The 20975-nt window shown below is 40.4% G+C and overlaps 1 protein-coding gene and 1 long non-coding RNA gene across 11 annotated transcripts; one reads left to right on the top strand and one right to left on the bottom strand.

Annotated features, from left to right (window-relative positions):
• Positions 1-1926: 1926 nt before the first annotated feature.
• On the top strand, positions 1927-3924 carry LOC115247854 (uncharacterized). The gene is made up of 3 exons (XR_003886910.1): positions 1927-2018; positions 3196-3343; positions 3432-3924. It is a non-coding gene; the product is annotated as an uncharacterized lncRNA (long non-coding RNA).
• Positions 3329-18811, bottom strand: LOC101068868 (choline transporter-like protein 5-A). Of its 10 annotated transcripts, none has more exons than XR_003886906.1 (22): positions 18722-18811; positions 14366-14414; positions 13276-13349; positions 12736-12820; positions 11640-11724; positions 11122-11250; positions 10973-11033; positions 10681-10804; positions 10429-10512; positions 9215-9327; positions 8425-8556; positions 7829-7928; positions 7646-7738; positions 7408-7495; positions 6983-7251; positions 6784-6878; positions 6586-6689; positions 6396-6469; positions 6251-6321; positions 6054-6156; positions 5873-5957; positions 3329-4096 (listed from the first exon to the last, which is right to left on the bottom strand). XR_003886906.1 is itself a non-coding variant. In XM_029830476.1 (22 exons), the coding sequence occupies exons 1-22, from the start codon at positions 18792-18794 to the stop codon at positions 3999-4001; spliced, it is 2169 nt and encodes a 722-aa protein (XP_029686336.1). In that variant the 5' UTR covers positions 18795-18811; the 3' UTR covers positions 3334-3998. The 10 variants fall into 10 exon arrangements, 8 of the variants coding, with proteins under 8 accessions (XP_029686336.1, XP_029686337.1, XP_029686339.1 ...); XM_029830476.1 differs by having other exon boundaries at positions 3334-4096; positions 6074-6156; XM_029830477.1 differs by having other exon boundaries at positions 3334-4096; positions 6074-6156; positions 8425-8517.
• Positions 18812-20975: the final 2164 nt, after the last annotated feature.

The following is a 20975-nucleotide window of genomic DNA, read 5'->3' as shown; positions in this document are numbered from 1 at the left end:
CTCCGCCAAATGCACGCCCATCATCGCAATCCTGCGCTCTGATTGGTCCAGGCCGCGTCCGGATTTGTGCCAATCAAAGCAGCGAAATTCAAATTCATTGGAAAAGGACGCGCAAATTGCAGCCACTTACCCTTTAGTAGTGGTAAATTTTGGTCTTGTTTCAGGCAGTTTAGTAGAATTTCTACTTTTCATTCTAAAAACTGCGTTTGTAGCGAATATTAATTGTTGTAGTTACTGCCTGTTGTCTTAATTATCATCTGCTCTTCAAGTTAGGACGTTTGAATTGCCTATGTTTAACTGGTTTTATGCTGGTAGGCACCAAAAAATGTTGTTGCACAATGGCATAGATATTAAAAGAAACTATCCAGAAATATAAATGCAATCTCTCCTAACGATGCAGTTATGTGTTTGTCAGGATTGTTTTTGTTCTATTTTTGCAGCCCAACTGATATTTACCTCTGAACACCGAGAAACCACTGACAATAATTCATCTTTTTTAATATCGGTGTGGTGTTACAGCAGTCGAGGAGAATCCACAGTCAATCATATTACTGTCTGATCTGCTTGTTGAAAAGGGGAAAACTTTACTTTTGTTTACATAAATATCACTTATATCTGTCCTTCTTGGCAACATGCCTGATGGACTTAATAGTGATGATGCTTGACTTTTAATGGTTTTAGCAGCAAGTAAAAACAACATAACTAAATAATGACTTTAGAAAGCTAACCATTTGTGTATGTCTTTATAAGGGCTATTAAACTTCTCCACCCCATAGAACAGATTATCTCCAGAATGGTTTATTTAGTTCCCCTTAATATTTGCTTCACCTTAAGAATTAGACAATTGAAACCATGCAGAATAATAATCTAATTCGTTTAGAAAACATTTAGTAAGTTCAGCCGTTTTACACAGAATACTAATTTACAAAACTACTCGAATCAACTTATAATAATTAATATAGCTATAAAAACTGATTTATATACAGTATATATTAATTATCTCGTGTAAATTAATTTATATTTGCTAAATATTTGAGGGTATGTAACAGTCTTGGTTGTGTGTAGGAAGAAGAAAGATTCAAAAACACACCCGCAATTGTATTGGGGTCTTCTTAAGTCCCGTTTATTAAGAATAACCCAAACACGGGAACACAATCCCTCATTTACAAAGCACACAACACGAAAACCTTCACCAATTGTGAATTGTCACCGATAGCACTAAAGGATACACGGCTGTAACTGCCCAGTACAAGAGGCAAATAGTCAACATTAGAAAAGTGATGAGAGGATAAAAGAGGGTTGAGGTTATGTGGCTGATGGCTCTGAAAACAACAATAACAACAACAAAAAATCAACATCGGGAGGATCCGCCAGTATACGCTATGATCGTGAATGGATGTGAGAGCCGTACTTGCTCGCCTCTCTGAGCAAGGCGATAGCCACTTGAATTCGTCTCCTTAAGGAGATCAGCATCAGAGTGATTGAAGCTTCTGCCACTCCCAAACAGACCACTGATGAGGAAATCAACAAGGAAAAAGCTGGTGAGCGGGAGGCTTTTGAAGGGTGTTGATTGGTAACCAGCTGCAGGTTTGACGTCACCAGCAAAGGGTACCAAGGTGAATCCACCACGCCCCTTAGTGTGAAAACCAGGAAAACAAAACACAAACAAAAGGCACAAAACACACCGGGCATGACAGTATACAATAGTAATGCAAGGTTAGATAGCATCGAAGGCTGCTTTATAACCTGTTATATAAATATATAACCTTACTAGATATTCAGATTGAAAATCATTTTCCTTTTATCTCAGTTTTTAGTTTTTACTGTGCAAACTCCTTTTTTCACAACTTCATTCAATGGCAACATTAAATATGATCTAAACTAAATGTGATATAACTGCCTTAAATATCTCTTGAATTGGCAAGTTATTATTCATATTTTTTTAGGATTGTTTTGAGAAATGTCTAAAGGAATCTCTTTATCTGAAACACATAATGAACCACATCAATAAGGCACAGGTAAAAGATCCAAGGAAACTTTGGGATGACAAAATACAACCTAATAACCGACTACTCCAGTCGCTGTGTAATAATTGCCATGGTTACCTGATGGCATAAACAAACTGGGTTTGTTTCAAGATGCTCAAGATCCAATTTGCAGGCCTGATGAACAATGTCTGCGATAGATCTAATAACATCTGGGAGGCTATTTATTATGTGTAGCAGGGTTCTGTCCAAGGAGCATGCTCTGGAAGCCTGTAAGGATGAGAGCCTGCCCTGGAGGTCCCTGAAACAGTCCTGGAGTTCCCTAGGGCAGTCCTGGTGGTGGGGACGCTGTTTGTACAGGACGTTAGCACTGGCAATCTGTTTTCTGTGAATAAGCCTAAGGATGGCGCTTTTTGTACTGGCCAACTCCAATTATTTCCAGGGCCTTTGATTGAATGTTTGCAAGCAGGCTGAGCGTATGGGCTTCATGACACTGCGTGCTTCATGACACTGGGGTCTCGCTGAGATCTCCTCCTGGAGCACTGGCTGTAGATGTCTGCGGTGGCTAGTATCTCCTGGGTCCCTCTGTGGAGTTTGCATATGTGGTTTGCCACTGTGTATTCTAGTTTCCTCCCAGTCCAAAATGCATTTGTGCTTGACTGGAGAATATACAGCATATTTTACCTCAGGTGTGAGTTGTCTGTCTGATGGACAGGTGACACTGACCAGGAATAAGTTTACAGAACATGGATGGATGGATGGATGGATGGATAGAATTTGTATCCTGTGCTAATCTGATTGTGACAGATGCAGCTTATGAAGGAATAAAAATTGTTTCAATTAAAATGTATCTATATGCATATTGACATCATGGAGAGATTCATAAATGTTTAATAGACTGTCATGCCATGAATCTCACAGCTAGTAACTATTCAGATTATCTTACTTTCATCTCTTCTTTGTTTACTCTAGTTTACATTACTGTTTGAAAAATTACATTCATTATTAATACTGTAATATATAATTATATAATACAACTTTAACTAAAGTCATCGTGAAAAATCATGTTCATCAATATTATACATTTTTAAATGTGTTTATATGGGGGTAATTGTTTATCCATCCTTAACATGTTCAGATCATACATAATGTTAGGAGTCCCAAGTGTTTTCCCTCTTCCCCTCCCCTTCTGTGTCTTGTCTGTTTTCAGGCTGGGCGGAGCGGTTTCCTGACTCTCCCCCATTGGGCGAGCAAGGCACACCTGAGACCGATCTCCTGTCATTATTCATACCTGCCGTTCTCCATAAAAGCCTGATCAACTCTCCACTCATCGCTGATTCATTGTTAACCCCCCCGTGGTACAGCCTGGCTCCAAAAACTCTGTTTGCAAGTTTGTTTCCTCGAACCTGTTACCTGTCTGGGACTAATCATACGTCTTTCCCACAGATCGTCTCTCGGATGCCTGCTTGCGCTGCCCAGCCTGCTCCGGTTTGACCGTTTGACCCTTTGGCTCTGTTTTGATCTTGGACTCCAGTAAACTTGATTTCAAGCACACCCTATGTGTTTGCATTTGGGGTACTGATTCGTGTCCGCAGATCGTAACACTTAATTGTGACTTAGGCTACAGACAATGTAATTTACAAGATTAAGCAGAAAGACACCTTCCCACAATGCCATTTTAACTTTTAATTTATTTAAAAAATATTGATATTCATAGTAAGGAGCAGGCTAATCAGTTATGTATAAACTGCTTCCTCTACAAGATATGAAAACAACTATAGATTCCAGTCTGGAAACATGAAGAGAGGAAGAAGAGTTGGTTACAGATACAAACAGCAGTGTGCAAACATGCACCCACAAAACCTGGAAAAACCTTGAGTCTTGAGGCGAGGAGAAAAAAAAAAAAAAGATCATGGAGAAACTTTAGAGGTCATCTGAATTGTCCAGTCCAACAAAACACAATTCCTATGGAGATTCTCTGACAGAGATGGAAGGATAGAAGAGGACTGAATACTAATGTACCCGGCTGGATTTACCCAAGATTCTGTGCAGTTCAGGGGACATGATGAATGGTTTTTCTGGACTTCCATCATTCCTCTCTAACTCATCACCTGATGGATGGATGGAAAGAAGGAAACAAAAAGGAAGGGAAGATAAAAAAACAATAAAAAAAATGCAAAGGAGTTTGCATGTTACAGTCATTGTGATTAAAGATATTAAACATGTGTTCTCTCATAGAAAAAAACCACACATTTCTTGAAAATTTTGAGGCTTGCAGAAAGAAGTAGAGCTTTGATTTCAAATGTTCAAATAATAAAATTGGACAATAATTGATTTCTCTTATCAAAATAGACAATGACAGCAAATGCTAAAATAAATTTTAAAAAGACATAAAAAAACTGCCAATAAATAAAATGTCAAAATAACAGTTTCAAAGGCTGTTATAATTTGTGATCAGTAAATTATCATTTATGTACATTCTAATTAATTTCACCCCTCTTTTGACCTTTTTTGACAAAAATCTGTCCTTTAACTCACACATTAAATTAGTCTCTAGAAGTGCCTTTTTTCACCTGAGAATAATCGCAAAGATCAGGAAACTACTGACGCGGCATGATGCTGAAAAGTTAGTCCACGCATTTGTTACTTCCGGGCTGGACTATTCCAGGCTGGATAATTCTTTATTATCAGGATGTCCAAACAACTCTTTATAAAGCCTAAAGGTGATCCAAAATGCTGCAGCTAGAGTTCTGACAGGTATTGACAAATGAAATCACATTACTCCTGTACTTGCATCTCTTCATTGGCTGCCCATTAAATCTAGAATAATTTATAAAACACTTCTTCTGACTTACAAGGTCCTCAGAGGCCTAGCTCCATCCTTCTAGGAGCTAGTAGAATGGAGCTCCTAGTAGATTGGAGCTAGGCCTCACTAGAAGCTAGTGACAATTTATCATCCCAATAGACCATTCTGCTCTCAGAATGCTGGATTACTTGTGGTCCCCAGAGTCTCTAAGGGTAGATTGGGGGGCCGACTATTTAGCTAGCAGGCCCCCCTGCTGTGGAACCATCTCCCTGTCCAGGTACGGGAGGCTGACTCCATCTCTGCTTTTAAGATTAGGCTTAAAATTGTCACTAATTCTGTCGTTGTAGTTATTATCCTAGACAGACAAATTATCATACTTAGGGGGTTGACTAATTATTAGGTTAACATCTTAGTTATGCTGCTATAGGCTGAGGCTGCCGGGGTCCAGAAACATGATCACCTGACAGGCCTCTGTCACCCCACTGGGTCATGGTCTCGTCTCGTCTCGTCTCGTCTCGTCTCGTCTCGTCTCGTCTCGTCTCGTCTCGTCTCGTCTCGTCTCGTCTCGTCTCGTCTCGTCTCGTCTCGTCTCGTCTCGTCTCCTCTCCTCTCCTCTCCTCTCCTCTCCTCTCCTCTCCTCTCCTCTCCTCTCCTCTCCTCCAAGTAGATCAGTGATGTTATTTCTTGTGTAGTTTTTCTGCTCCCCCGACCCCACCCCCCTTCTGTATCGATCTACAGGTATCGCTGCCTTCATAGCTGTATGCTGACCTCCTGACCTCCGACCCCACTGACCCACTCCCTCTCTACCCACCCAGCCATCAGCAGGAGGGTCCCCCTATATAAGCCTGGTCCTGCTCAAGGTTTCTTCTTGTTAAAGGGGAGTTTTTCCTTGACACAGTTGCTTGTTGGGGGTCAGGCCCTGGGATTCTGTAAAGTGCCTAGGAACAATTTTGATTGTAACAGATGCTATATAAATAAAGATTGATTTTGGGAAATATTTATAAATTAAGAAATAAGTTGGAAAGTAAGGAAATTATTTTCTATGCAAAAAAAGAGGAAAAATTAACTCTGATGTACTTACATAAACAGAGGAAGAGAGTATCCACACATGTGGCGTAGACGCTGAAGAAGGCATGAGCAATCAGATATGAGATTGCCACCACCGTCTAACAGGAAAATACAAGGGTCAGAAACACCAAACTGCCAAATTGTACAATATAAGCAATTTTTAAAGCCAGTTAATGCTGACGTTGATACACTACTGGTGTGTTATCATTCTGACCAGTAGAGGGACCCAGTGGAAGTTCAAATCAGGAACTTCTTGGACATATGGGATGTGCCTGGACAGGAAGAGCCCGAGTACACCTGAATCACACAGAGAGATACATCGGTTATGATAATAAATATGATAATAAGCAGCATATAATAATATGCTGTTGACCAATGCCTGAGCACTCACCAATTCCTCCTGATACAAGTAATTTGCCAAGAAACAACAGGAAATCTGTCACTCTGTCAAGAACAAAAACCCTAACAACACAGAGTTAGGAAATGAAAAATGAGAAGATGGAAAGAATTGTCATATCCGAGCACAGACCTCATACCTAACTACATTCCTCATGAGGAGAAAGAAAGCTTCTCTGGCCGACGTACAGAAGCTCTTTCCATAGATTGCCATCTAGTGGAGAAGAGGTGAAAGACAGCAAAAACGAGCAGTCAGATCCATTTAGGAAGCAGTTGTAGTAACAATTGTTGTAACAGTTGTAGCTGTGGTTAACAATACTGACAGCTCACCATGATGTATGCATTGTGGTTCATGTAGCAGATTAATTTCTCCAAACACCAGAAACAGCATTTCAGACAGCGTGCTATGAACCTGGACAAGCTGTTGTTTAAACCTGCATGAAGAAATCCAAAATCAGTATTGAGAGAGATTACTGTGAGACGTGTGTGTGCGTGTGAGTGTGAGTGTATGTGTGTGTGTTTCTAAACCTCTGAGTTTCTGATCCATGTACTGAAGCACAATTTTGATCAGTTGGACAACTGAAACAATTAAAGCCCCAAATGCCAAAGATCCTGTGTGATATCTGAAGACAGACAGTGGATGTTCACAACACTGGAACATGCAATAAAGAGATTTAAGTGCAGCTTTTAATAAAATAAGAAAACAAGCTGGCAGTTGTGTCCTGACCTGATGGCCCTGAAGAATGACAAAAACAGTGGACAAGATGGGATGTCACAAGGCTTCTTACTGGACCAATAGTAGCTTGCAAATGCCCCAGCCAGGGAGCACTGCTCTAGAGCCAAACTAAAGTTGACCAACCAAAAGAAGAGCAGTAGGTTGGACAGCTGAAACCAGAAGACGTAGCGATGGTAAGATGTCTCCCCGCCGTAGAAGGCAAACAGACACTGTGAGCCCTGACATAGCTCATATTTGGAAATGTCACTTCTGTTGAAGAACTGACAAAGGAAAAAAAAAGTATTATTTACCCCAAAACACCACATCTTTCCTGCACACAGATGAATCCTGTAACACCGGGACCAGAGGGTAAGGTTCATAGTAAAGCAGAGTCTCATTCACATGACATCTATTGCTGTCCATATCTTCACTCATACCTCAGGCGTGCATGTACTGTTGGCAGAGGGGCAGCTCCCTTCAGAAGAAACAACCTTATAGACTGGTTCCCCAGAGGATGCAAGGTAGCTGGTTTCAACATGGTGGTTAAAGAAATATTTACAAGCTGGTAAATACTGTAGCTAATGAAAAAAGATGTACTTCATCAAAGCAGCTGCCAAACACTCTGGTGCAGTATGCGTCTGTTCAATATAATTGGTTGTTAGCACTGAAGGATACACGGCTGTAACTGCCCAGTACAAGAGGCAAATAGTCAACATTAGAAAAGTGATGAGAGGATAAAAGAGGGTTGAGGTTATGTGGCTGATGGCTCTGAAAACAACAATAACAACAACAAAAAAATCAACATCGGGAGGATCCGTCAGTATACGCTATGATCGTGAATGGATGTGAGAGCCGTACTTGCTCGCCTCTCTGAGCAAGGCGATAGCCACTTGAATTCGTCTCCTTAAGGAGATCAGCATCAGAGTGATTGAAGCTTCTGCCACTCCCAAACAGACCACTGATGAGGAAATCAACAAGGAAAAAGCAAAGTCACTGCTAAAGTACGGTAACACCTCCAGCTGAGCAAAAGCAAATATCAAACACTTGTTCTGAGGACATGCTTGGTCAAGTTTTACTCTCTATTTTTGTTGCTGAGTTATTACTTGATTCCCAAGATTTTACACAGTAACACAGGCAGTCTTTAATGGTCAATAATACCCGATTACATTACACACAGGTTTCTTCCATGTATTTCTGTTGTAATTGTTTGCAGCTTTCTGCAATCTGTACTTAATTCACGAGCACCATTCTTTTCATTTTGAGGTTCTGTTGATTATGATTGTTTGTTTAGGGTTTACATGTACTGTATTTTCTGTTTCAGTGATCCTTAAATGTGGCTGGACAACAGTTTATCCCTCACAATTGTGATCTTTGGATACTGTTTGCTTATCATGAATTAGAGGGTCCTTCTAAGAGGCCCAGGGGTACAAGGAGTATTTTGCTAAAGAACTCACGCATGAGGATCCAGGTCTGTCGGAGCTGGAGGTAAACCTGCAGGTCCGTGTGGAAGCCAACTTCAACAATAGAAACATCTGATCCAGGTTTTTCTTTGAGCAGGGAGAACTCCGTGAAACAAAACCAAATACCTGTAGACACATGCACACACACGCTCACATACACATGCACAACTGCATGTTTTTTTTCTTCATATTGGTGTAGTTTATTCTATTTACAGTGGTTGAAAAACATTTTAGACAGGATTAGAGCTCAGCTTTATTCTAATGGCAGGAATAATAAACATTAATTATATGACGTGATGGTTCATTTTTTTTGTTCGGTTTTGAACACATTCACATGTTAAATGTTGACTTTTATTGCAGCCACACCTTTTGAAACACAAAAGCAATTTTCCATTTCCATTTCCATTATTTTATGATAATATATTTGAAATTGTGTAAAATGATGCGGGTGTCCAAAAACTTTTTTTTCCCACCACTATATTAAGATTTTCTACTGTTTTCTTATTGTGTATTTAATTCTTTTATTTTATTTTATTTTTTTATTTTTTTAAAAAAGCTGCTGCACCACAACATTTTCCCAATTAACCTCAGTCTTCAAGTCTTAACCCTCAGACAGATGATATGATATGAGAATGACACACAATGTCCTCACTTTGCTAGTAGAATTAATATTTTGTTACCTCAATGAGGACAGACACTCATGCACACAGGCTGTCTCTCTCTATATCACTCTCTCTCACACACACATTTCATGGCAACATTTTAAAGGGAAAACGCTTCTCACCATAAGCCAGCAGCAGTACAACACTGGCGATGGTGATCCACAGTAACAACCCAGCTGTGAACCTCAGCAAAATGATGAACACCAAGCTAACAGCCAGAGACATCAACAGACCTCTGTAATACAACATCATAAAATACAATTTAATTCTATTAGCAAAATATCTATGATAGAAATTAATACATTTTACAAAAAGGATATATGATAGTAATATTAGTAATATCAGCGTTCAGATTTGAGAGCCCATCCTCTATAACAGGGGTGCTCACATTTTTTCAGCATGTGAGCTACTTACAAAATGACCAAGTCAAAGTGATCTACCCACCACAAAAATGTAAAACATCTAATTTTCAAATGTATTGAGGAGTATGAGTATGTACAATGTATGTTGATGTACCTTGCATAACCGAATGAGCCAATTTTGCAAAACACACATAATAATTAACTATTAACCTTTTTTTGTAATTGCCTGAGTTTACTTTAATGACTTGCACTGAATTGAATCAGCCAGGGATGCATAGTCCGGACAGTAGCTGCTGACAGCCAGTCTCAAGCACACTTGCGTTAGCACACGTAAGTTCTGCTGCACTTAGCGCTGTTGTTTGCGCTTGATTGGTCACCTGAATGTCAAATTCAGTTGGCATCTAACTGGCTGCCCTGTATATAAATCAAGTGATGGGATAAATGATAGGCTGATATTTTTTAATGCCACGCCACGATCAACCAATACTACCTCCGCGATCGACCGGTAGATCGACATAATGAGCACCCCTGCTCTATAATAACAGCAGAAAAATGCTTGGGGGTATTTTTTATGTATTTGATAGATTTACATTGTGTATAATTAATTGAAAAGAGGGTTTTGTGGAGATTTTATTGTTTTATAGCAGCTTGGATAGCAGTTTATTATGCCACTCACCCAGTGTTAAAATTTCTCTTTGTTACAAACCACTGATTTTATGCCTTGGAATACTCCTCCCCAGTTGGTGTCACTAATGAAAAGTGAAACTGGGAAGCCATAACTCCACCATGCTGGACCCATCAGCAGGCAGGAGAGAGATCTAAAGCTCAACCATCCCAAAGACAACAAGGCTCCACAACTGAGACTGAGCAGTAAAGGGCCTTTGGTGGAGCCCCACGGTTCAGGGCCAAATAACAGAGAACCAGAGTTCTGAGATGACGATGTATGACATAAACTTTCAAGGTAACAAACTTACACGAGTATCCACTTCCATGACTTGGCATAATCTTCGGCTATCTTTATTCTCAGCTCTTTAGTGTCCGCTAGTCCTGCTATGTTTCTGTAGAGAAGACCCAAAGAAGACCATCAGTGGGACTAAAAATGAAAGTCACCAAAACTGGTCACAGCGTGTTATTCTGGATCATAGCTGGACTATCATGGACAGATATGAGCTCAGATAGAAACCAAAAATATCTAAATGAAATGATAACAAAGATGGTGACACTACTTGGCAGCATCTTGGAGTTCAGGCACAGCATTTGTTATTTCCAGAGCTTCTTTAAATCTGGTTTGATTGACTGTCATCAGAGTTTCATTCACAATGTTGAAGTCTGGTACACACCTCTGAAAAACTGACAAAAAAAACATGAATGAAATATTATAATCCTTTGGTCTTGTTTAAACACACAAAGTCTGATTTAATAGTATTTTCTGATTATGTTTTAGTTGTAATTCATACAGTTTCTTTCTCGCTAGCAACATTACATAAAACCAAATAATTTGCAGCTTATCCACTGTACTTGGTCTGCTGGGATAGATCATAGAGGGGCAGTCGTCATCTCGCAGAACCTCAGAAACTGGCTGAAGAAACACAGCAGGAGCAACATTAGAATAATAAATGTGTGTGTTGAAGAAAATTAACAAAATTCTCCAGGTGTTTTTGCAGTACCTTTTGAGGATTATTAAACTCGGGTTTACAGAACTGTCTGTAATATTCCCATTTCTTCCTGCTGACATTATATTGTTGCTGCATCTCACTGAAGGTGGCAAACCTGTCTGGACACTTGGACACACACATCTGAAAAAAAGTGTTTCAGGTTCAAAAATAACACAATCCACCATAGAAACAACATAAACCCTGGAAATAGTAATCTAATTCTCTTCTTTTAAAAAGTTTAACGGATCATATTTGACCTAGAAATATGATAACTGTCATTTGGAACTATGATTCAGGCAGATTACTAATGGGAGTTCTTTATACACTAAAATAAACTTGAATGTACTTACAAATGTTTTCTGCTTATATTATTATTACATTAAAAAATGTTTTATTGGACATTTACAGTAAATGAATGACACAAAGGAACACAAGCAGACTGGATATGCCACATATTGTAAAATACCACAGTAAAAACAGTTGGACGGTGGTAGCTCGGGTCTGTTGGGGACTGATCTAAAAAGCAGTACCTGAGTTGTGGGACACTGCAGGTTGATCAGTATAGCTGGGTTGGTACACTTCAAAATGTTGAAATAGAACAGGATGGGCTTATTGCTGAAATATGAAGAAAATATAATCACGATTCAGAAATGTGTCTATTCCACGGCTAGTTCCAGTTTCTCTGTTCACTGTGTTGTGAATAGACAAACAAATGAGTTGAATTGACAGAGGACAAGAGAACAGTCAATCGAAGTTCAGGCTCATCTTAAAGACTTGTGGTCATTGATTACCTTAAATGCTCTTATCTTTAACTCCGGCAAACGTTGCACAATGGCTCATCACATTATTACTCTTGATGGGGTTTAGTTGGTCTCCATGACAACTCTGGCATGCCAAATCTTTGACCAAAACTTTAACTTTAACTTCCTTTAACTCACATATACCACCAAAACATCTCTGACAGTGTCTTTTCTCATTTGTCTAACATTGACAAGATTATAAGGATGCCGACTCTGTGTTTAACTTCTGGGCTGGCTCATGCATGCATCAATGCTATCAGGACTTCTCCAGAAACTACAAATAGTTTCTTCTTCTTCGCCATGAGAGGATGCAATTACGCTTCAGTTTGTACCTAAAAGTCTGCCAACAGAGGCTTAATGTAACTTCCTCCTTTTGTTCTTGACTTCGTGTCCTCATTGTGTTTGTCATTAGTCTTTTCAAAGTATTTTTGTCATTCAAATTTGGATCATCGATATTAAATGTTACATATGATTTAGCAAGAAATATTGGGTTAAGTAAATAAATTTCAATATGTACAATTTTTTTTAATGATATTCATTATTGACGTCATATCATCACAATAAGGACTGTTGATTTGTGAAATGTAAAAAGTGAAATGACTTGAAAGAAATATTATCATGGAGAGCTTTCATATATATATATAACCCTTTACCCTAACCATCCTAACTAAACCATGTCTTAACCCTTCAAGAGTCCTTTCAATTAGAAGTTATCACTTCCTAAAAATGTCCCTATTTTGTTAGTAGAATGAGTATTTTGGTACAAGAACACACACACACACACACTTTGCTCTTCAAAAATATGTCCATCTGAACTGGGACTTACAAATTGTGAGTTCCTTTCTGACCACAGAACTGACCATAGCTATTTGTTGGATGAATCAACTTCTTGGGATCCCCATGTAACCAGGCTGAATGGACAGAAGACAGACAAATAAATAGTGATTTATGATTTAAGGAAATGCAGGCAAAAACAATGGAGCACCCACTCCAAAACTTTACATCACACATTTTTCATTCTTGAAATTAGAGGAGATTTATCAGCGTGTCTCAGATCATGAGAGAGTTCTACAGAAAATCATGGAGACCGTCTGTAACAGGAACTGTTTGGAATGACAGTAAGAGTAGGAGATTAGCACCAGTGTTCAACAGTTAAATGTCCACAGATCTAAAGTGAGCAGATACTTGACCAGACAGACACATATAAATTGTACAAATAGTCTGTGAGAATGGAGCTGATGATTATCTCTGCATCATTAGTAAGTGTCCATACTTTAACAATTGTGTAAAAGTTACTATAGAGTGTCAAAAATTAATGGGAGAAGCAGCTCCACACACTTGGGGATATTTGCTGAAACGTACTCACCTATTACTCCCAAGGCCAAATATAAGAAGATGACAATAAAGAAGACCAGGCAACAAATGACATCGGTGCACTTTCTGAATAAACACATGGTTGGAGCAGAGTCAATTTGGAACACTCAATGATACAAATAGTTCCAAAAAGATTTCAGTACAAATGCCGGTACTTGGAAACACAGGGCCTTGCAAGAGCATTCATGCTTTAAGATTTCGACATTTGGTCATATTCCAAGCATAAACCTCAAGGGATTATATGTGATTAAAAAAAAAAAACGCAAAGTAGTAAATGATTGTGATGTTGAAGGAAAATAATGATGCATAAAAGTCTGAAAGAAATGTAATCTGTCATATTTAACTGTTTTAGGGCCTCAGAGATTTTTTTAGAGAAAATTAACAAACAGAGAAAGGTCAGGACATATCCCATGCTTTGAACATTCCAAAAGGACCAGGCATGGAGAGCATTATTGAGTGGCTGTTCCTGCAGGAATCCACTACACTGCTGGGAGAATCTGTCCACAGGGCAACGAGTAGCAAGGCACTCATCAAATATGGCTTTTGTGGAACAGTGGGAAGAAGAGAGCTGCTGTTGAAAGAAAGCAATAAGAAGAAATTTTATTTTGCCACGAGCCGAGTATGGGACATGGCAAAGGCAAATGAAGGTGCTCTGGTCAAATGAGACAAAAACTGAACTTGCCTGCATACAGAACATCATGTGTGCTAAAAAGTTAACACTGCACATTAATCTGAACCATTATCACTATGAAACATGGTGAGGGCAGCATCAGCTCAGTGGACTAAGAGGACAAATTCAGAAGAGGGCTAAATAGATATGCATATCACACCTTTCTCAATGCATGTGTAAAATAAAAAGCTGAACAATATATATTTTCTACGTAGTTCACAATTATACACCACTGTCTTTTGGTTTATTACGTAATACACAAATAAATTAATTTTATGCCTGTTATGTGACAAATTAGGGAAAAACTCAAGGTGGGATGAATACTTTTGCAAGGCTCTGTACAAATATCTGTTTATGAACTTAAGCTGAGGACCTCTGATATTAGAATAACTTCACACACTGCAGGAGTTACCTTCTGTGGACCGGGCCTCTGAAGAGGGGATCAAACTTGTGTGGTTCTCCTGAAAGAAAGAAAAGATAGAAGAGGAAGTCAAGAAAAGAAAGAAAGCTTAACACATATATACGTATTGCACATACTTTCCTATACATAGATATTACCATGTGTTCCCGACTAAATGACGACTAAAAATGGCTTTCATTACTTGAGTCAGTTGGTTTCCTCCAGCAGATAAACCAACTAACGCATCGCTTCAACCACACCCTTGATCTAATTCTGTTTTATGGTGTTGAGGTAGAACATGTGTCAGTGTTCCCTCAGAACCCACTCCTATCAGATCATTCATTGATCACTTTTACATTTATGATTAAGGATTCTTCTATGCTCAGAGCACAGTCTTACTATAGCAGATGTCTTTCAGATAATGCTGTAGCTAAGTTTAAGGAAGCGATCCCTGTGCTAATCCCAGGACCACCATGTGTTTCCCCAGGGATCAATCATTATAATCTTAGCCCTGCAGAGGTTGACTCTATTGCTCTAACAACTGGACCATCACCAGATGTGCTGACTGTGGGAACATACAGGTTCTCCAACGAGCCCTTAAACTCCTTCAGCCCGATATATTTTTCGGAGGCGTCATCGCTAATTCAGAAATCCAAGACCACCATGTGTCTTTTAGATCCCATCCCAACACACCTGTTGAAGGATGTTTTACCATTGATAGGCAGCTCTATCCTGGACCAGATCAATGGTTCTTTAGTGACAGGTTATGTACCGTACTCCGGTCCTACAAGGTGGCAGTGATTAGGCCGTTACTTAAAAAAACATCACTGGATCCTGATATATTAGCAAATTATAGGCCAATATCCAACCTTCCTTTTATCTCTAAAAGTCTTGAGAAGGTTGTGGTGACTCAGTTACTGGAGCACCTGCAGAGGAACAGCCTGTTTGAGATGTTTCAGTCAGGCTTTAGAGCTGATCACAGCACAGAAACAGCACTTCTTAAAGTTACTAATGATCTTCTTATAGCTTCAGATCATGGACTGGTCTCTATGCTGGTTCTGCTGCACCTCAGTGCTGCTTTTGATACAGTTGATCACAGCATCCTGTTACATAGACTGGAACATGTGATTGGGATTAAAGGGACAGCACTAGACTGGTTTAGATCATATTTATCTGATAGATACCAGTTTGCCCATGTCCATGGTGTTCCCTCCTCATACAGTAGGGTTAGCCACGGAGTTCCTTAAGGTTCTGTACTTGGACCAATCCACTTCACATTGTACATGCTTCCCTTAGGGAACATTATTCGGCAGCATGGGATAAATTTTCATTGTTATGCTGATGACACTCAGCTTTATCCATGAAACCAGAGGAGGCAGAGAAGTTAGTGAAGCTTCAGACCTGTCTTAAAGACATAAAGTCCTGGATGTCTTCAAATTTCCTCCTCCTTAGGAAAAACTGAGGTCATGGTGTTTGGTCCTGAACCTCTCAGGGATAGATTAGATCACATGATCACTCATTAGATGTCTCATTAACATCTAGTCTCTCTATGAGGAATCTAGGAGTAACTTCTGACCGAAATCTCTCCTTCAATTCACACATTAAAACAGTCTCTAGAAGTGCCTTTTTTCACTTGAGAAACATCACAAAGATCAGGAAGCTACTGATGCCGCATGATGCTGAAAAGTTAGTCCATGCATTTGTTACTTCCAGGCTGGACTATTGTAATTCTTTATTAACAGGGTGTCCAAACAACTCTTTAAGAAGCCTCCAGTTGATCCAAAATGCTGCAGCCAGAGTTCTGACAGGTATTGACAAAAGAGATCACATAACTCCTGTAATGGCGTCTCTTCATTGGCTGCCCTTTAAATTTAGAATAATTTTTAAAACCCTTCTTTTGACCTACAAGGTCCTCAGAGGCCTAGCTCCATCCTACCTGGAGGAGCTAGTGATACCTTACCAGCCCAATAGGCCGCTCCGCTCTCAGAATGCTGGTCTACTTGTGGTTCCCAGAGTTTCTAGGAGTAGAATGGGGGGCTGAGCATTTAGCTACCAGGCCCCCCTGCTATAGAACCAGCTTCCTATCCAGGTACGGGAGGCTGACTCCATCGCTACTTTTAAGATTAGGCTTAAAACCTACCTCTTTGAAAAAGCGTATTGTTACTAATTCTGTAGTTCCAGTTGCTATTATAGACAGACAAATTATCATACTTAGGGGTCGTCTAATCGTTAGGTCACATCTTAGCTATGCTGGTATAGGCCAAGGCTGCCGGGGTCCGGAAACATGATCACCTGACAGGCCTCTGTCACCCCACTGGGTCATGGTTTCCTCTCCTCATCTAGCAGACTAGTTATGCTGATTCTTGTGTAGTTTTTCTGCTTCTCTCCCCCCCCCCCCTTCTGTATTCATTTACAGGTATCACCGCCTTCGGAGCTGCATGATGACCCGCTGTATAAATAGTGTATTTTTGTATGTGTTTCTGTGCTCTGTGCCTGTCCTCCCCTCTCCCCAGCTGGCCATCAGCAGGAGGGTCCCCCTACATGAGCCTGGTCCTGCTCAAGGTTTCTTCCTGTTAAAGGAGAGTTTTTCCTTGCCACTGTTGCTTGTCTGGGGTTAGGCCCTGGGATTCTGGAAAGCGCCTTGAAACAATTTTGATTGTAAAAGACGCTATATAAATAAAGATTAATTTGATGCACGCCTGTTACTATACATGGTTGTAGAGGACCCGAACGCAGGCCAGGACACAGTGGTGGAGTAGTCAACAGCTTTATTTACAGGGAAGGGGAGCACGCACTGACGACAGGAAACAGTCCTCCTGGACTGCAAGGGGATCTGGAGGCAGCGTCCGTCCGTCACAGGTCCATCGGCGAGTCCCCAACCAGATGCAGTCCCCCTGGACTGCGGGGAACTCGGAACACCGGTGAGTCCTCAACCCGCAGCAGTCCCCCAGGACCGGCGAGGACTCGGGAGTCCGGTGCGACACGCTCACCACACGAACGTGCCCCGAGACACTGAAGGCAGAGGCAGTCCTCCTAGGCTGCAAGGGGAGCAGGAGCGGTCCTCCAGGACGATCAGGAACAAGAACAGGAACAGGAGCGGCCATCCAGAAAAACCGGAAGCTCGGGGACAGGAGCGACCCTCCAGGGCAACAGGAACACAGGAACAGGAGCGGTCCTCCAGGGCAACAGAAACACAGGAACAGGAGCGGCCCTCCAGGAAAACAGGAAGCTCGGGGACAGGAGCGACCCTCCAGGGCAACAGGAACACAGGAACAGGAGCGGTCCTCCAGGGAAACCGGAAGCTTGAGAACAGGAGCGACCCTCCAGGAGACGCAGAGCACCAACACAGGACAGGGGAAGCGACCAAACAGCTTCACCGCAAACAGACACCCTACCAACACCAAGGAACCCGAACAAACACCCACACTAGACAAACAAACACACTCCCCACAGAAACCCCAGCACTGACAGGCAGGCACAACCTGCTTAAATAGGCAACAAGATGTAAATTGCCTACAGGTGCGCCTGCCTGCAGTGCCAGCTGCACCCAATTGTGCTCAACACCACACCGTGAAGGCCAAAGACAGACACAACCCAGAAATCCCAACACACACCATGTGGATACATGGATTTAAAATAAAACATGATCTGTCAGGCCATCCTCTTCCATTGCTCAGTGGTCCAATTCTGATACTCTTGTGTGTATTGTTGATGCCAAAGGTCAGCCTGGATACCCGGACTGGTCTGTAGCGATGCAGCCCACTATGCCATAAATTGTGATGCTCTGTTTGCTCTGACACCTTGTTATCAGAAGCAGAACTGCTCCTAACCATTCTATAACCCGCACAAATTCACTCTTGTCAAACTTGCTCAAATCCTTGTCCATTGTTCTGTACATACTATGTCTGGGTTTTAATACTAGGCTTGATATACTATGTCTGGGTTTTAATACTAGGCTTGATATACAACAGCTCAGGAAACACGACACGTTTTGAAGCAAGACACAATTCAGCTGATGGAATAAGTGAACAGTAATACTCTGCTAATCCTCTCCCTGCGGCTCACAAAGATAGCAACAATCTGCACTGAACAATTTAACTGTTACAAAGTACTTGAGATATTCATGTCGAGACAAACAGCACAGAATGTTGATGTATCTGTCTTTTTTTCCTTGACAGCAGTGATATGAAAATTACAGTCTATTTTATTCACATTAATCTTGCTTACACGTACCTTGAACTAAGCTACCTTCTTTCTATACATTTCTAAAGATACTGCCTGTAGTTCCTGATATGGATATTATGAAATAGTGGTGGTTCTGCTGCAGGTGATCGTGAGTCCAGACTGGTCAGGACTGGTGCTACTCACCGTATACATGACTTGATTTGTCACTCGGTATCGGGTTAGGAACAGTTGCTGAGCTGTACCGGCTGGTTGCCATGGCTCATGGTGCCGCTGACGCATGAATGACGAGGAAACTGGCTGTGAGTGTAGCTTTAGATCCATCCACCATCAACCCCGCCCCCACACACACTTTCTGCTTTTAGTTGTCTCGTCTATACTACAATAGATATATAGAATTTGAAACTAATCTACCGGTAATTCTAATTTTGATTTTAATAAAGTAATCAGAGTCTTATTTTGGAAAGGTCTTGTCAAACTGACACCAAACTAAATTAAACGGAGGGGGCATCTGTTCTTCATACTACTAACAGTTCAAACACATGTAGGTTTAATAATAAACCATGTGAGTCATGCATAATATTTACTTGTAACAAAATAAAGAATGGCAGTCTAATTCATTATTTTTAATTAAATAAAAAATCCCAAATATATCTTTCAAATAACTAACTCAATATTTATCCATTTAGTAATTTTTTACACAGACGGTGGTTAACTGCTTTGAAGAAGTGATTAGTGTTTGCGAAAAGTATGAACAAAGAGAAAATATCCATAAGATGGCAGCAACGGTCCAACAGTAAACTAGACAGTTCTTCTTCATCTGTTTTCAGGTTTTACCCTCTAAACTGTGAGATCTTTCCATTTAATTACACAGAAGCTACACAATCTGTTTAAAATAACAATAAAATCTGACTGTACATCATTCCAGGATGTTGATGCCAATGGGCTTAATCACTAATACTATTAATCTGGTTGAAATTCAAATAATTTAATAAATTCAGAGAAAACATAAATTATTTTAAAAATGGAAAAGTCAAAAATAAAAACCAAAAGCCAGCAGCTGGTAGGAAGAGCAGATTTGCTTTCCCAGCTAAGGCATCCTCAGCAGAATTTCTTCCTTTATTTGTTTGATTATGCCTAAAAAAGTAGTTAGAATCACCACCTGTAATGAATGACATCCAAGTTAATTGACATGTAATCAATACTGAAGAACTTCTATCTCTGCCCAGTACATACTTAAAAACACTGAAGTGACCATCAGGCAGGAAAGGGTGGACCAAATCTGAGCTGGGGTGTCTGCTTCCATGGTCGCTGAGTTGGGCTCTGTCGGATGATGGTCTCTGGGGGGTTCAGGGCATGCATTACCCCATTGTTTTGGGACAGTTTTAGATGTCTGAGCTCTATCGGGGGGTCATGATGTGCCTTCTCTCCTTGATCACCCCTTTGCCTGTTATCACATTCCCTGATGCTTTGGCTGACTCTCTCCTCACGTCTTTGTTCCCTCCTGCTGTCAGGTGAGGTAAATGCTGCACAAAGCAGTAAAGAAGATAGTAATTATAAATTTGGAGGAGTTTAACACATTATTCATTCACTGTGATTTGTGCTTAAAAAAATAAGATGTGAAAACTTGTTGTTTATCCAAGAAATTGCTTTAAACCTAGACCTAGAGGTAAGAATTTGTGTGACGGCCATTTAAAATCCCTAAGGTTTAATATCATGTTGACTATACCTCTTCTGGCAAGGCTTTCCACAAGGTTTAGGAGTGTATTTATGGGATTGATTCATCGTTCTTCCAGAAGCGCATTCGTGAAGGCAGACAGCCTTCAGGATGAGAAGGTCTGGCTCACAATCGCTGTCATTTATCCCAAAGGTGTTTAATTTGGATGACATCAGGCATCTATTGAAAAGGAAAGGGCCATCACAAAACTGTTTCTACAAAGTTAGGAGCATGAAATTGTCCAAAATAGATATTGTTATGTTGAAATATTGAGTATCTTTCGCTGACCAATCTGGATAAACAACCCCAAGTAATGTTCTCCTGGCAATGGCCAAACCCAGAGTTTGGCAGACAGACAGACTGACAGACAGACAGAGAAATGTGGTTTATTACTCCACAGAACATGTCTCCATCCATCTAGACACCATTTTTGGCATGCTATATACCAGTGCACCTGACACTTTGCACTGCACTTGGTGATATAAGGCATGGATGCAGCTGCTCTGTCATGGGAACCCATTTCAGGAAGATCCCTACACACTGTTCTGGAGCAAATCTGAAGACCACATGAAGAGACTATACAGTACTACCTTTGTATAGTCAATACTCATATATTGTATCTATGCCATTGTCACTCAGATACAGTGCATTGGGAAAGTTTTCACAGCACATTAAGTTTTTACATATTTTGTTATGATACAGCCTTATTCAAAAATTAAGTCA

This window comes from Takifugu rubripes, chromosome 22 (genome assembly GCF_901000725.2).
Source record: "Takifugu rubripes chromosome 22, fTakRub1.2, whole genome shotgun sequence".
NCBI classification, from domain to species: domain Eukaryota; kingdom Metazoa; phylum Chordata; class Actinopteri; order Tetraodontiformes; family Tetraodontidae; genus Takifugu; species Takifugu rubripes.
This window is presented reverse-complemented; position numbering and strand designations above follow the sequence as displayed.